We start from the raw sequence: 15,941 nt of genomic DNA on the forward strand, positions 1-15,941 counted from the left end.
AGCGCCATCTACAGGATTTTCATCGAAAGTCATCAATGAATGAATTATGGATATGCATATGGATATTCAAAACTATCTATAGCCTATCTTACGTTCTTAGATTAAAAGAGTTCCCTCCAAATTATTGTCTAGGTGTAGGTGGTCATAAAATAAATTAGTATCAACATAATAGCCTATTGTCTCCCATAAGTCCCAAAGTGTTTGAAATAAAATTATCTGAAATACACATGAAGCCGTTTTAATTATTAGCTGGCTGCAGAATGATCCTTTGGCTTGCATCAGATAGGCTATAGCTGTAGCCCACTGGCAAAGCTGTCACTGAACAGCCTACCAAAATGTGCATGACCCTTTATCAGCAGTAGACATATGTCTTTCATCAAAGATTATACCTAAAAATGCCGTTATCAAGGTGATAAACTAACTCTCACACGTCTTTTGTTGCCATACAAAGAGCTAACTGTGATACTCTGTGGGGAAATATATGGTTACACTGTCATAATGTACATACCTGTACCTGATAACATTTGTTTTTGCAGTGTATATTAGTAAATCTTCCTGTCTGAAACAAAATTTTCAATACTGCACAGAATACAAATTGACCAAATGTTATACCGCTAATCTAGCAACGTATCTTGTGAGATACATACATTTCAAAGTAGCTAAACTAACACCTGGGCACAGTTAGACTTTGTTTTCCTTCATCAATATATTTAGACAATAGTTATAATCAGTTAAATGAGTTAATATGATTGTTTTATTGAAAATAACTATGATTTATACATAATTACTCACCTCATGGTCAGCATGTGCTCCAACACTGGCGGCCATTTTGATTTCTGATCAGGCTGACGAAACGATGACGGATAACCTGAACCAAATCATGTGACCTAGATACTGATAACAGACAAGACTTTTGATATCTGATAAATTGATTTGAAAAAAAAAAAATATTGTGGCCCATACAGGATGTTAAAAAGTATGTATCTCGTAGTGCACGTTGCCTGTTTAAGGGTTAATACATCGTATGGGAAGCGAACCTGCGAACACGCAAGACTGTACTCCCTTTCCTATGCCGTCTCGCTGCACATTACACCACCACCGAACGTAAGTGACGCAGAGTAGCAAGATTCCTAGAACCACACGCATGTAAAGTTAAAACATTTTTAATCGCATAATCTTCATACGTTCTTTGGAGCTAGTGAATGTGTAAATCCATGCATGGTGACACTGTCAGAAAAACACATTTCTAGGCCTACTTCCATTTTTGAAGTTGTAGGCTACGGGTGACGAAAGTACAGGTTGATGGAACCATCCTTTTGGACTCGTTTTCCGACTGATTGTTTTTTTTGCAACACAGCTTAATTTAGCTTGAAAGTTAACCTGCTACGGAGCAGGTTAGTTCTGTGGCATAAATTCCCATAGTTACCAAGCTGGGATTCACGTTAACCTCATTAATGGAACGGAATTCTCACTAAAATTAGCAAGACTTATCGAAATAAGCCAGGTTTGGCCTTTAGCGAGGTTGATGGAATACCCCCCCGGATTCATATCGCTTAGCCTAGCCTATGCGATGAGTGTTTATAATGAGTGAGCTTGATGAACAGTAGGCTACAGTAGACCTGCATCACTGTACAAAACCAAAAACATGAAACATGACCTATTACATAGAACTGTAAATTATCTGATTTTAATATTCACAAATATCTAGGCTATATTTAACATTTATGTTTTTTTTGGCCTGCTATGAAATGTAAAGGCCAAAGTTGGAGACATGTAGAAATTTGCTGAAAATTCAGAACCGGATTACTCTGGAATGGCTATCTGTACAGGGGGATGCTTTACACCTTTGTGTTCGTTAAGGTCCGCTGTTTATTCTGATTAGGGCTGTCACTTTTGTGAAAAAATCCAGTGCGAGTTTTGAGACATAAGTGTTCATTGAATCGATTGTAAAATCGATTTTTTATGTCTAAAGACGTTTCCATTTTCAACTTATAGGCCAATCCACAAACAACTAACAGGCATTAGGGCCGAACGTAAAGAGGGGCTTGTAGACGCAAACCAGCAATATTTCTGATGATTTACTGGCGTGAAGTTTAGGTGCACAATGACAAACAGAAGTGCAACATTCTCGAAAACCAGTAAGCCGAAAGTGGACTGCCATTACATCAGTGACATGACTGCAGGCTTCAACGTAGCTGTGTCTGTGTTTACGATTAGAAATGTCAAACAAATTTAAGCCTCACGATAACTTCGACTGCACAGTTTGGCGTAGCCTACCGCTTTGTTCTTCTCCATAGTTTGATATACCAAAAATCCGAAGTAGGCTTCTTCCACATCGAACTCCTCAAGTTATTAGGGCCCCTCACTTTCGTCTCTCTCTACATGTCGCTGGGTTGATCGCGTTGTCCTCCATTTTTGGCAAAACACGAGCAGCACAGCAGCTGATTGAAACAGCTGTTCCCGGTGCTAAAATTGGTGGGAATTTTCTTTTTAGCTTTCGCAATGTTTACTGCACTTCGGAATTCTTTTATATTCTTGTATTCTTGTTTGTGAATTTTGTTACATCTATCTTTTTTATTTGTTTATTTAGTTTAAAATGAATAGTGTAAATATTTGGTTAAAATCGATTCCCTATTTTAGTTTTCGAAACTTGTGTTGTTTGGTCCAATCGATTGTGCAATCGATTTTCGAACGTAAAGTGACAGCCCTAATTCTGATATATGATATTATTCTGTCCTGGCTAATACGTGAGCTGTATATGTAGACAGATAGCTAACAAGAAAGACCCAGTAGGCTTGAATCCAGTTTGAGTGCTTTACTGAAATCTTCTTGAAACACAATGAAATTTACACAATGTTACCATAAAAATAAAATATGTGCCACAACACTGTACACACTTTCCTTCTTCCTTTTCAGGTTATAAATCAGGTAAGTAGGCTACAACACACTAATACTTAAACTAACACGCATCTTTCTTACAGTAGCTTATAGGGATGGCGAAATTTGAAAAAAAAACTTAACCGGCCACTGAGTCTTTCTCTGCCCGTGAAACAAGTTATCCCCCCATTTTAGAATGGTTAGGCTCCCGTCACACAATGTTAGTTTGTGCCCTTTGTATTATACATTTTCCCCAATCATTGTCCACTACTTGTAGGGTAGGGAATAAGGGTTTTGTTTTGGGGAGAAAAATAATTGCTTTCCCTGCGCACCCGCGCACAGGCACACATTACGCACAACGTCGACCTTCCATGCAACGCGGCACCGAGCTCGGGCTATAAAAAGCTCACGTTACAAAGTCACAAACAGAGAACGCTACATTTGGTGGTGTTACAGGAAAGTATATTAACCAACGTCTTCATAAAAAAACTTACCGATTGCCAACGGCCTCTGTAGCGTGCTGCACAAAATCCTTTGCAATAAGTTCCTGTCGTCATGCCATTAAAGTACAGATGAATAATAAAACACAAGTAGGCAAATGCTAAGTTAGTCTTTCATGTCTTCGTTTGCCATTACATTGTTACAATTATCATCATGCCATAGTCAACACGCAGCCACTAACAAGCAGTGAAGTTTGTCACAATATTGCAGTCAGGATTGCAATAGGCTACACGCAACAACATGCTTCACATAAGCCTTATTTAGGTTAGTAGTGGCGATTTTTTTTTTTTTTAGCTGCGCAGACAGGACCTGTCATGTAAGGCGTACAAATAGTCACTATAGTAACCGGTATAAACTGTTTTCGGAATGGCTACGTGAGCTCTGCTGCGGCAGAGCCATGGCTCTGTGCTGTGGTTGCGCTTAATAAATTCCGCCGTGGGACGGCTCATGCTCACATTTATCATTTTTAGATATTGAGTGATCATATCGCCCCATACAATACAACACCAATAACACGTGTGTGCGCAGTGTAATAACAGACGCTGGCTGGCATTCGGGAGCTTTACAAATAGTGTTTTTTTTTTTTTTAACCGGCGGCAGAACATTTTAACCGGTCAACGTTGATTCGGTCAACCACCGGTTAAAAGGCTACCGGTTAACATCCCTAGTAGCTTATGCTCACACAGGTAAGTAGCAATTAAGCACTTAACAATGGTTCACACACAAACATATCTTATAGCCTAAATGAGGCTTGACAATGACCTAGCACTTTAATTAGCATCCTGCTAACGCTTGCTAACTCGAGATTAGCAATAGCCTAGTTGGCACGGTTTTAGAACTTAAAATAAATGTCTTGAACACCACCTTGGACATTACAATGTCATAAAACAACTAAAATAACAAATTACATGAAAAACTCACTGTTGGTTCCGCTCCCAGGCTCAGACAACAAACTCTGTGGAGGAGCACTTAACCATGCTTGCACACTGGAAGTGCCTGGTAGATAAAGCTGCAGTGACATAAACCACCACCAGGGCAAACTAAATCCCTCCCAGTTACTGACAGGAGTCAGAACAGATATATTGTATGTATTGTTTGTAGGCTATATGGGAAGAGTTCGCAAAGCATTCAATCGAGATTAATGGGTAGGGAGATGGGCGCAGAACTGTATAATAATATGATTAAATTAAAGTTACTTTTCTCGCAAACCACGATGAGTAGACTACTTCGCGAGTACGGTAGTTCAACAGAAAAGAATGGGTGAATGGGCGCTCTTTCTTTTTAGCCGTGCACAGTCACTTTCTCCTCACGTAAAAGACCAAATTAATTTGTGCTGTGAATGCTAAGATTATTTTGACAGGCCATAGGTTAAATGAAAATGGCTATTAGTCGGATGCAAAGAATATTGAAAGAAGGGGGCACCAAGGTCACAGTAGCCTGTGAACATCTCGATTTTCAAATCTTGATTAAGACAGTATTATAATTAAATGCTTTTAGGCCCACAGTTAACACTTAATGATCTAGCAAATGTTGGCAGGGTAGGCTAGGTAAAATAAGCAGGTAGGAAAATTAGTCTAGGATGACGTGATTCAACAGGCAACTTGTGTGTGTGATTAGATAAATAGGTACTGGCAGATGCGATAGGTAAATAGATATCTTTTGCGTGTTAGCACAAGCAGTAGTCTGTAGGCCTAAACTCACATGCTAAAAACAATAAGTCATGTATAATGGCAAGCGTGTTTGCCACTTTCCGACGTCTGTCTGACACTTCAAACTAGCGCTGCAGGTGCATCAAGAAAGGTCCCGCCTTAGACTGTCATAATGGCCAATCATAGACTAGGATTTTGGGGTGGCACCTGGGGTGGCCAGTCGAATTTTAAGGGTAGCCTGTGCCACCCCGAGCCACCCCTCTGTCTCCGCCCCTGTCTATTAGTTTATTTTTAGCCTATTCACCTGTAAGATATTCATCCATCGACATACTGTACAATGGACATAAACAGGCTGATTTAACACAAAAAGTTCCTCCAAATGCAATGCTATCATTTGTTTTCTCATTCTTAGGAGGACTGCATGAAAAATCACTGAGATTTATTCTTCTTGAATGGTACCAATTGACCAAAATTAGGGGGCTCAAGGGCTAAAATACTGTATGTACATGTAGTACATATTTACATGATTCTTTTTACAAATATTTTGTGCAAAAAAAAAACACAGTATACCATCACCATGGAACCCTGGAGGGGTCATTGCAAGATTTGTTTGGTGTATATCCAGAAAATGTGCGCTCATTGTACTAAATTGTGTGCTCATTTGACTAAATTGTGCAAAGGTTTTACTAAATAGTCCACTTATTTTACAAAAGTGTGCTCTCAATGTAGTAAATTGTGCACACAAGGTGCTTATATTTTACGGCTTATATTTTAAGGTGCTTATATTTTTAAGTAATGCTAGCCTGATGTTCCAGACCCACATCAAGATGTAGGGTCTGGGAACTCACCCTTCGCAGTGCTCAAGTGGTCTTAAGGGGCCATGTCAACCCATCCCATTACCACTTATTTCATGTATAGCGCCACCTAGTTAAAAATTAAAAAGCAAAAAATGACGTGTTGTAATCACAATATCTCTGGCTGACATGGTCAAAACTGCAAGAAATTGAAAGTGTAGGATCATTATAACACTCTCCGAATGCATGCCAAGTTTCGTGGACTTTCATTCATGGGGGGCCATACAATAAATGAATTTATGTGTACATTTAGTGACCGTAAACCAACAGAGTTTTCTGTGAATATCTTGAAAACCATAGGGCCTAGGATGACCAATGTTTTGCGTATGTTTGCCTCCAGGGGTCATGTTAACCCATTCCATATGCACACATGTGCATAAACAGATATTCACACACACACACACACACACACACTCACATACATTCACAGTAATCATACATATGACACATACACACACAGCAGACATATGTACGCATGCATGCACATACACAGGCAAACACACAGGCACACCCACAAGCACATGCACACACACACACACACAAACATAGACACGTACACACACATGCACACAATTCAAGAATTTCTCAGAATTCAGAGGTGGAAAGTAACGAAATACATTAACTCACGTTACTGTATTGAGTAGTTTTTCTGTGTATTTTGTATTTTTTTAAGTAGTTTATAAAATCGGTATTTTAAATTTTACTTGATTACTTTTTGAGTGAAGTATTGTACTTCGCTACATCAAAAATCCCATCCGTTACTTGAGTAAAAAAAAAAAGTTAAGACTAACGAAAACAGAAAGGGAGAGAAAAAAATTGCGCCCTAAACCACTAGCCAAGTGATAATGATCAGCATGTAGCCTACAACAGAACATGAATCAAGCTGACGCCATGCAGTCTTTCTGAAAGTGATGGAGATGGAGCTGGATCACGAGATGCATCAGATTAGCCTAACCTATGAAAGTGTATTTTCCGCTATTCCAATGGGTTGTCTCAGTTAGTTTTAGCACCAATGATTATGAGATATTCAAGCAAACACCATGGGATTTCGTGGTTTTGACGTTTGTGCTCACCTTTCTTTGGAAAGAAGTTTATTAGCAGTTGTTTCCCCTCATTTTGATGTCTCTCTTTTCCTGTTTTGGCCTTTGTTTTAGTAACCTGACTTGGCTTTCTTGGAGAAAGACATTGCACCAGCAGCACAACAATTAGCGGTCCACTACTAGCGATGCTCAACTAAATAAACAAAAGATAGACTACCTTATGAATCGTGCAGGCGGACTAAACCATTTAGCTCTTTAGCAAGGGAGAGTGAGTGACCTTAGACAGTTTTCACTATGTTTTGTATACAAAATCCAGTCAGTCAAACTTTACATTTCGTCTGACATTCATTTTTACATTTAATTTGGAAGTTAAAATATTCAGGTAAAGTAAATATATGGTGGAAATAAGTATTGAACGCTTAATTTTTTTTCAGTAATTAGCCTAAACTTCCAGTGAGTCTATTCGAAATTTTCACCACACATTATATTAATACACACATATAAAAAAAATCCAAATATAAGAGTTTTGTGTATTAAAGTGGAATGACACAGGAAAAAAGTATTTAATGTGCCTACTGAAATTTCTTCAATACTTTGTGGGAAAGCCTTTGTTTGTAAAGACAGCTTCAAGACATTTCCTGTATGACAAAACTTATTAGTCGCAGTATCAGGTGTGATTTTGGTCCGTTGTTCTTGGAATTGACTATCCTTCTGACTCCCTGGTCAGAAATATTGCGAGGAGATCCTGTGCCCTGTGCCGGTTGATGATGCAGTGATGTTTCTTCCACTTGGAGATAATGGCTCCCATGCTGGAAGATTCTGAAGTTTTGAAATGCATCTGTAACCAGTTTCATTGATATGTTTTGCAACAATAAGGTTGCAAAGGTCTTGGGAGAGCTTTTTGCTTTTATCCATCATGAAATGTTTCTTGTGTGACACCTTGGTAATGAAAAACCTTTTTATAGCCCATCAATATGTAAGCTACTAACCAAGCTTATATTAATTTTATGCAGATAGAAAGGATAACTACTCTCTAACTACTTACAGATTCCAGCTCGTTCCTTCCCTTTCCTTGCCTTAGTGCTTTTTCTTAGCGTGTTCAATACTTTTTCCCTGTGTTATTCCACTTCATTACACATGACTCTACTTATGGAGTTGTTTGGATTTTTTATGTGTGGATTACCTGAGTTATTACTAATGCCTGGTGAAAATGTTGTACCCCCTGTATTCCACTTTTCCCTCTCCTCCATACTTCCCACTTTCCCCCCTAGTTCGACGCCCTTTAATCTGCTGAACCTTCTGCTCGTTTCCAAATATAAAAAACTCTCTGCAACTCAACATTGGCCTGCCTGCCTCAGCTGCCTGTGAGGGGGCTTTCAGTTGTGCTGGATTACTGTTCACTGCAAAGCGACCCAAGGATGAGTGCAACTAACTTTGAAAATCAACTACTGCTCAAACTTAAAGAACTTAAAGGAGGTGATTTTTCACATAGATCTCCAGTTCTCAACATCCTTATCAGACAAGTACCTCCACTCGGCGGCCATATTGCAACACTTTTTGGGCACTTATCGTGCATCTATTTCGGCAGAAATGCGTGTGCGTAAGGCTTCATGACACCAATCTTGCTCCAGCAGCGAGATCACAACAGATGATTGGCACGATGTCTTCACAGCACACCACATGATTGGCTCAATGTATTTTACAACACACCACATGATTGGCTCAACGTATTCACATGTCAACGTTTTGCCACGGAAGGGTTGTGATATGTGTAGACAACTGCGTTACAAACTAACCCCATGCATTACTATGGAGGATTTTTTGAGTGCTGTATCTCCTCATTAGAAAGTCTCTGGTAAAACTGGTTGTTCTGGTACCCACTCCAAAAAAAAAAAAAAGTAACTAAGTAACATTTACTTAAAGTACATTTTAAATGAACTACTTTTTACTTTTACTTGAGTACATTTTCAGATTGGTATTTTAACTTGTACTTGAGTAATATTTTATCAAGGTATTGGTACTTTTACTTGAGTACAATATTTTCATACTTTTTCCACCTCTGTCAGAATTATGAACAGGCAAGATGGGGGTGGGGTTGTATAAAATGTATTTTACATGTGAAATCTATTAACTAATCATGTTTTGGTACTTGTTGTCTAGCAGATACCAGTGAGAATTGAGTGTGCATAATGCAATTCAGTGAGACAGTTAGTTTAGCCAGCAGCCAGAAAAGAGTAGGTGGTTCCCTGATTTGCTTTATTTATGTACACATACATAAAGACACACACACACAAACACTACACATGCACACACACATACATGTACACACACGACACGCACACAAACACATAAACACACATACACACACACATGCACCCACACATACAAACACACCTACATACACAAACACACGCACACACACACACACACTCACACACAAAAAACACACACAAAACACATATACACAAAAACAACCACACACTGCACACACTCAATTACAAACACACAAAAAAGTAGGAAATGAACACAATTTGACAAGCGTGACTTATTTTTCTGGAAAAAAATGTGCTGGACTGGGCGGCGGTCATATTTTGTACCGCTCTGCAGTACATCTAGTTTTCATAATCTTGGTTCAGTGAACACATACAACCGTCAGTTTGTTAATTAACAGAAATGTTGTGAATATGACATTCAGGCCTATAAACTATCTAAATATATACTATACTATACTATACTACGTTCAGGCCTATAAAATATCTAAATATATACTATACTATACACTATACTATACTAACTAAAGTTTACCTGCAGACACCATTTGCTTGTGGAAGAAGATAGTGCAGTGGTCTCAGATGGGGGTTAGCATGTGGGAGACTGGGGTTTGAAACCCATGTGATATGTTTTGGCAGAGTGAGTAATAAAGCTTTATTTGTATAGTAATAATAATAATAAAGCTTTATTTGTATAGCACCTTTCATACACAGAATGCAGCTCAAAGTGCTTTTACATTTGAAGCATGTAACACAATAATAGTCAGTCAGTCATTATCAATCACTTTTCTTTCCTGTTTATGTTATACTCAGCAACATATCAAAATATAGAAAATGACGTCATAAGACTGGCAGCCTTAACCCTCTTACCCCCACAAGCACGCCATATGGCAACTGTGGCAAGGAAAAACTCCCATATTCCAGGAAGAAACCTTGAGCAGAACCTGACTTAATAGGGGAGCCCATCTGCTTCTGGCTGGCTGCGCCCTCCAATAGTAGCAGATGTAGAATAATCTGAAAATGTAGTCTACAGGATAAGATGAGTTAACTAAAAGCTTTCCTGTACAGGTATGTTTTCAGATCTTTTAAAAAATATTTACTGAACTCGCCTGCTTGATGTACAGAGGCAGGGTGTTCCATAGTTTGGGGGCATAATGGATAAACGCAGCTTCTCCACTTTGTTTGTGGAGCACTTTGGGTAATGCATTAAAAGATTAGAATTGGATGATCTAAGTTTCCTTTGTGGTTGATAAGATATTAAAAGCTCAGAGATATATGAAGGTGCTATGCCATTCAGAGCTTTGTAAGTAATTAACATAACCTTTAAAATCAATTCTATAGGAAATAGGAGCCAGTGCAGTTCAGCCAACACAGGGGTGATGTGTTCTCTCTTCTTAGTCTTAGTTAAAAGTCTAGCCGCAGAGTTCTGTATGAGTGCCAATTTCTTTAGATGTTTTTGGGAAGACCAGTGAAAAGTGCATTGCAGTAGTCTAACCTGCTAGTGATAAAGGCGTGAATTAGCTTTTCTGCATCTTGTTGAGTTAAAAAAGGGCCGCGACTTTGGCAATGTTTCTCAAGTGGAAATAGGCTGTCTGAGTAACTTTACTGATATGGGGCTTAAAACTTAACTCTGCATCTAAGATGACACCGAGGCTTGTTACTTTTGGTTTGACCTGGTGTGCCAAGTTCCCCAGATTACTAAGAATAATATCTCGCTTTAGTTTTGGTCCAACCAGAAGTACCTCTGTTTTGTCATCATTTAGTTTCAAAAGTTTTTGCTCATCCACTGATTAATGGAGGTTAGGCATGCAGTGAGGGAGCAAAGGCCATCTGGGTTAGTTGGCTCCACAGAAAGATACAATTGGGTATCATCTGCGTAGCTGTGGAAGTTTACATTATGCTGACTTATGACGTTTCCCAATGGGAGCATATATAGAGAAAATAGCAGGGGACCAAGGCAGCTCCCCTGGGCCACACCAAAAGGCAAGTCATGTTTTTCAGATACATGATCTCCTAGACTGATATAAAAATCTCTGCCAGTAATGTAGGTTTGAAACCAGTTTAGAGCATTATCAGAGAGACCCACCCACTAAAGAGTGTGCATGTGTACCAACGTCTCTGGAGAGAAGGCGCGCAATTTGAACAAGAAATCGGTTCTCAAGCGTACATTTTGATTGCAACAATTAGCCAGCTGTAAATGTGTTGTGGGTGTAAATAGCATACAGTACTACAGAGGTTCCCAAACTGTGAGGCACGCCTCGCCTGGGGGGTGCCAAATAATTTGAGGGGAGGCGCGGAAGGTTGATTCAAAAAAGAAGGAAAAACGTTTATTTCATGTTAGAACTATCAATGTCTATGTAATTGTCAACATTATAAACATCTAAATAAATCATAGAAGAGATGTATACTAAATCTTTGGGATAGTGGAAAGTATTATTATTATTGATCCCTATCCTGAGTGAGAATGTATTGTGCCAAACTTCATAACGTAATTTAGCAACACTGATGCCAGCCGAGCTAGCTGTGAACGGTAACTTGCAGTGAACGGTAACTTGCAGCTTGGAGCTTGAGCTCCAATCCGCCACCTTGGTTTGTATAGAAATGAATATTAAGTGACAGATACACGTAAGAGGTAGGAGGTGTCACTGTTTTCAGAGGGGAGGCCCACATTGAAGGAGTTTGGGAACCCATGCAGTACTATATACACCAGGGTACGAATAGAATCCACTTCTAACTATACATTGATGCAAACAGCATACCTTATTCAGAGTGTATATTACACAGCTGAGCTATTCACACCCTGTTGCGTAACAACAAAAAAACATGTTGCTTGTTTTTTTATTATTATTACATTGCGTGATTAATATGCCAGAATAAATGCACAGGGGTGCAAATAGCATACACCGATATTTGTACAAGACGGGGTATTAATAGAACACATTGCTGTGTGCACCGGGGTACAAATAGAATTCACTTCTAATTGCACCAGGGTACGAATAGCATACACTGCTAATTGTACCAGGAGTGCAAATAGCCTCACCCTTATTTTTTCCAGCTTGCAAGCCAACGGAGAGTTGCTAGACTACCCTGGCTGCAAATTACATTTGCTCCATTAGGGTGCGTCACTGCGTCTAGATTTCTAGGCTAAAATAAGTCGTCATTTTACTAAATTGTGCTCTCATATTAATTTTTGTAAAATGAGCCCACAATTTAGTAAAATGTGCACATAATTTAGTAAATTTAATTAAAATGTAATAAATTTAGCATACAATCTAATAAAATGAGACCAGGATTTTGTAAAACAAGAGCAGTATGTACTAAAAGGACCACACTTTATACTAACTTGTGCACACAATCTTGTAAAATGAGACCACAATTTAGTAAAATGAGTGCACATTCCCTCAATATACAAAAATATCTTGCAATGACACCTCCCGGGCTCCGTACATCAATCATTTAAAAAATATACTGTATAACATTTTCTGAATTGTCCATTTGTTCATACATTTGATCCTATCAGGTGAAGTCCATCATCTCTCAGAGTTGAGGATTGTGCTTCTGGGATACAAAGTATCTGGGAAGAGTTCATCAGGAAACACCATCCTGGGTGGAGAGGAGTTTGATACTTTAAAAACAACAGTTTAGTGTGTGAAGAGACAGGGAGAAGTAGCAGGGTGGCAGGTCACTGTGGTGGAGGCACCAGGATGGTGGAGGAATATTCAGTTAAAGGACACTCCTGAACTGACTAAAGAGCAGATTGAGCTCAGTGTGTCTCTGTGTCCTCCTGGACCCCACCCTCTACTGCTGGTCATATGTGGGGACACTCCATTCACAGAGACAGAAAGAAGATCAGTGCAGGAACACCTGGAGCTTCTCGGTAAGAGAGTGTGGAGTCACACTATAGTGCTGTTCACCTTTGGAGACTGGCTGGGAGACACACCCATTGAGCAGCACATTGAGAGTGAAGGAGAGAGTCTGCACTGGCTGGTAGAGGAATGTGGCAACAGATATCATGTCCTCAACAACCAGAACAGAGATGATCACATGCAGGTTACACAGCTGATGGAGAAGATAGAAGAGATGGTGGCAGGAAGCAGTGGGCAGCATGATGAGATGGGTGAGCAACTCAAACTTAATTTCTAAAACTGATTGTTTTGGTCCTTGATTATGATTGGCTGAATTGTGTTCAAGGACAACTTTTCATGTTGACCACATTACATACAACGAATGGTATGTCATTTCCCGATGACGTCATCCATCTGAACCGATTATCCACCAAGGGGAATATTTTTGCATGCCCTACTCTAAATAAGGCAGTGTTAGGGATATATATTCTCCCACTTTCAGCATTGATGGATGGGTGGGAGGTGGGGGGGGTATACACTTCAGTACACTGGCTTACACTTCAGTTAGTAGACGGGGGGATTGATATAGCCTGTGAATGTATTGCAAGATGTATATAAATAGTGCATCATTTTACAAAATTGTCAGCACGTTTACTAAATTGTGTCACATGAAAACAGTAACGAGTGACGATTGACCTATTTACTAAAATGAGTGCACAATATATTACATTCTATGCACAATCTAGTAAAATGCTATCATAATTGACTTGTTGCTAAGCGCCACCCTTGGAACGCAGATGAGCCAATTACAGTCCAGCCTCAACAGACTGGGACATCAGCTCGAACAACTCCATAGGAAACAACAGGGAGGAGGCATACAATGACAAATTAATGGTTATTTATGGAGTTTATTTCTTCAAAAAACCCAGACGGATAACAATGGCCAAACGTGCATGGGGGATGTGTAATACCGATAGCCGATACCCAGAGTGACTAGTAAACGAGGGTATATTTCATCAACAGTAGCCTACAGGACGTCTCTCACTTTTGCAACAGCTCAATGTAATGTAGGCTACTAAGCCAACAACGTGGGCACAGTAACTAGGTTCCCTGTTAAATCCCAAGATGAAAATGCTCATTAGCCAAGTAGGCTACTATATTCTTACTACATCGAATGTTAATATAGCCTAACAATCAGTCTCAATCTTCAACTAGCTAGCTAGCTAGCATTATCGTTAGTGGTTTTTGCACAGTAATCTGGCTACTCACCTCCACTTTAAGCTTGTCACCTTGTATACATTTTTAAGTTTTAAATATACTTGACAAGCGTGACTTATTTTTGCTGCTTCTGGAGGAAATTAAACCCTTTATCTACCAAACCATCCTCAAAGCCTGCTTTGATATACTGTCGGCTGCCATTCTCTATTCTAATCAAGTCTGATATGTTTGTCCGAGTTTCACACGGTAACAATGGGGGGCATAGCTTAGCGACAGGTCAATTGAGTAAAACAAGTGCACAATTTGGTCAAATGAGTGCACATTCTCATGATATACAGTGGGCATTACTTCAAATTGGCCAGCTTTACTCGAGATTCGCACGTGACCTCACGCGGGGTCACGCGACTTTAATTTGTATTTCTCCAGTGACGCTGCAACGACGCTGCAATAACCCAAACAACCGCCAGATGGCTCTGCTGAGCAGGATGTCTCGTAAAAAGAAATGGAGCCTGGAAAACTCTACACAGACTTCACTACAGACTTTAGCAGACTGGTTTAGAAATAATTTAATAGCCAGAAATATGCCTGCCCTGCCCTAATAACAAAATATTTGGTGAACTGCGAGTGAATCCCGTTTGCAGCCGTAGAAGAAATGTATATGCCCTGGCTGTCAGTAGACGGAAGATGATGAATAACTGAATAAAAAGGCCTAGCCTAAATGAATCAAGAGTAAGGAAAAACAAATAGCCTAGTAGCCTAATGAAACATACGGATTGATGCAGTATCTTTGTAACATTATTAAATTAATCTGTTACTATGCCTATGCCTACGTTTGCAAAGAGGAGAACATTTTATTTTTGACTTACAATAACGTTACATTTAAAGGGAAACTTGGCAGGATTTCCCTCTCTACTGGAGAAATTGTGCATTATGCTATTTCAAACTATGGGAAAAGGTAACGATAAAACACATGGATTTGTTTACAAGCTAGCGAATGGTTAGCATAAGTTCAGTGTTGGGGAGTAACGGAATACATGTACCGGCATTACGTATTCAGAATACAAATTATGAGTAACTGTATTCCGATACAGTTACAAGTTAAATAGTTGGTATTTAGAATACAGTTACATTGTTGAAATCAATGGATTACATGACGATACTTCTCTGTTTATTCACTCTCTAAATAAATGAAGGCAACTCCTTTTCCCAGAAGCTCCTGAAAGCAATCTATGATGAAATTGTTTCCATGTTTAAATCCAAGCCCCGCCGTCTTGCACTAGCCTCCTGCGCCAAGATTATGGACGCTGGCCATCGAGACCCTGAAATGACTGTTTGCACAGCAAATTTGGAGTAAAGTATATACTCCTGTTCCTCACTGATCGTGGTTCCTGGGGCCTCATTTATAAAAGTGCTACGTAGGAACTATCCTATGTTTGATCTAAGACCATTTCTGAAATGAGCGTACGTGTGATTCAGAGAAAATGAGCTTACGCACAAAAAAACGTGCATACGCCTCTTTTCCAGATGTGCGGTCTATAAATCACAAATGATCTTGAAATTGCGCGCTGCTGAATGCTCTTAGAACTCCGCCTTGTAAACGCCCCTAATTTGTTTCATTAGCATATAAATGAGCTCATCATCAAAGGCCAAATTCTCTGACTACAATGGCGACTGGAAAAAAGAAAAA

The 15,941-nt window shown here is 39.4% G+C and overlaps 1 protein-coding gene and 1 long non-coding RNA gene across 2 annotated transcripts in view; one reads left to right on the plus strand and one right to left on the minus strand.

The window, feature by feature from the left end:
• The window catches only part of LOC125291695 (GTPase IMAP family member 8-like), an 88,599-nt gene that overhangs the window by 62,526 nt on the left and 10,132 nt on the right, over positions 1 to 15,941 (plus strand). The window contains 1 exon segment of the mRNA XM_048238531.1: positions 12,712 to 13,308. Coding sequence (XP_048094488.1) covers positions 12,712 to 13,308 — 597 coding nt within the window.
• LOC125291756 lies at positions 799 to 4,486 on the minus strand. Its single transcript, XR_007193060.1, has 3 exons — positions 4,300 to 4,486; positions 3,372 to 3,424; positions 799 to 894 (listed from the first exon to the last, which is right to left on the minus strand). It is a non-coding gene; the product is annotated as an uncharacterized LOC125291756 (long non-coding RNA).

The sequence above is a fragment of the Alosa alosa genome, chromosome 3 (assembly GCF_017589495.1).
Source record: "Alosa alosa isolate M-15738 ecotype Scorff River chromosome 3, AALO_Geno_1.1, whole genome shotgun sequence".
In the NCBI taxonomy this organism is placed as follows: Eukaryota; Metazoa; Chordata; class Actinopteri; order Clupeiformes; family Clupeidae; genus Alosa; species Alosa alosa.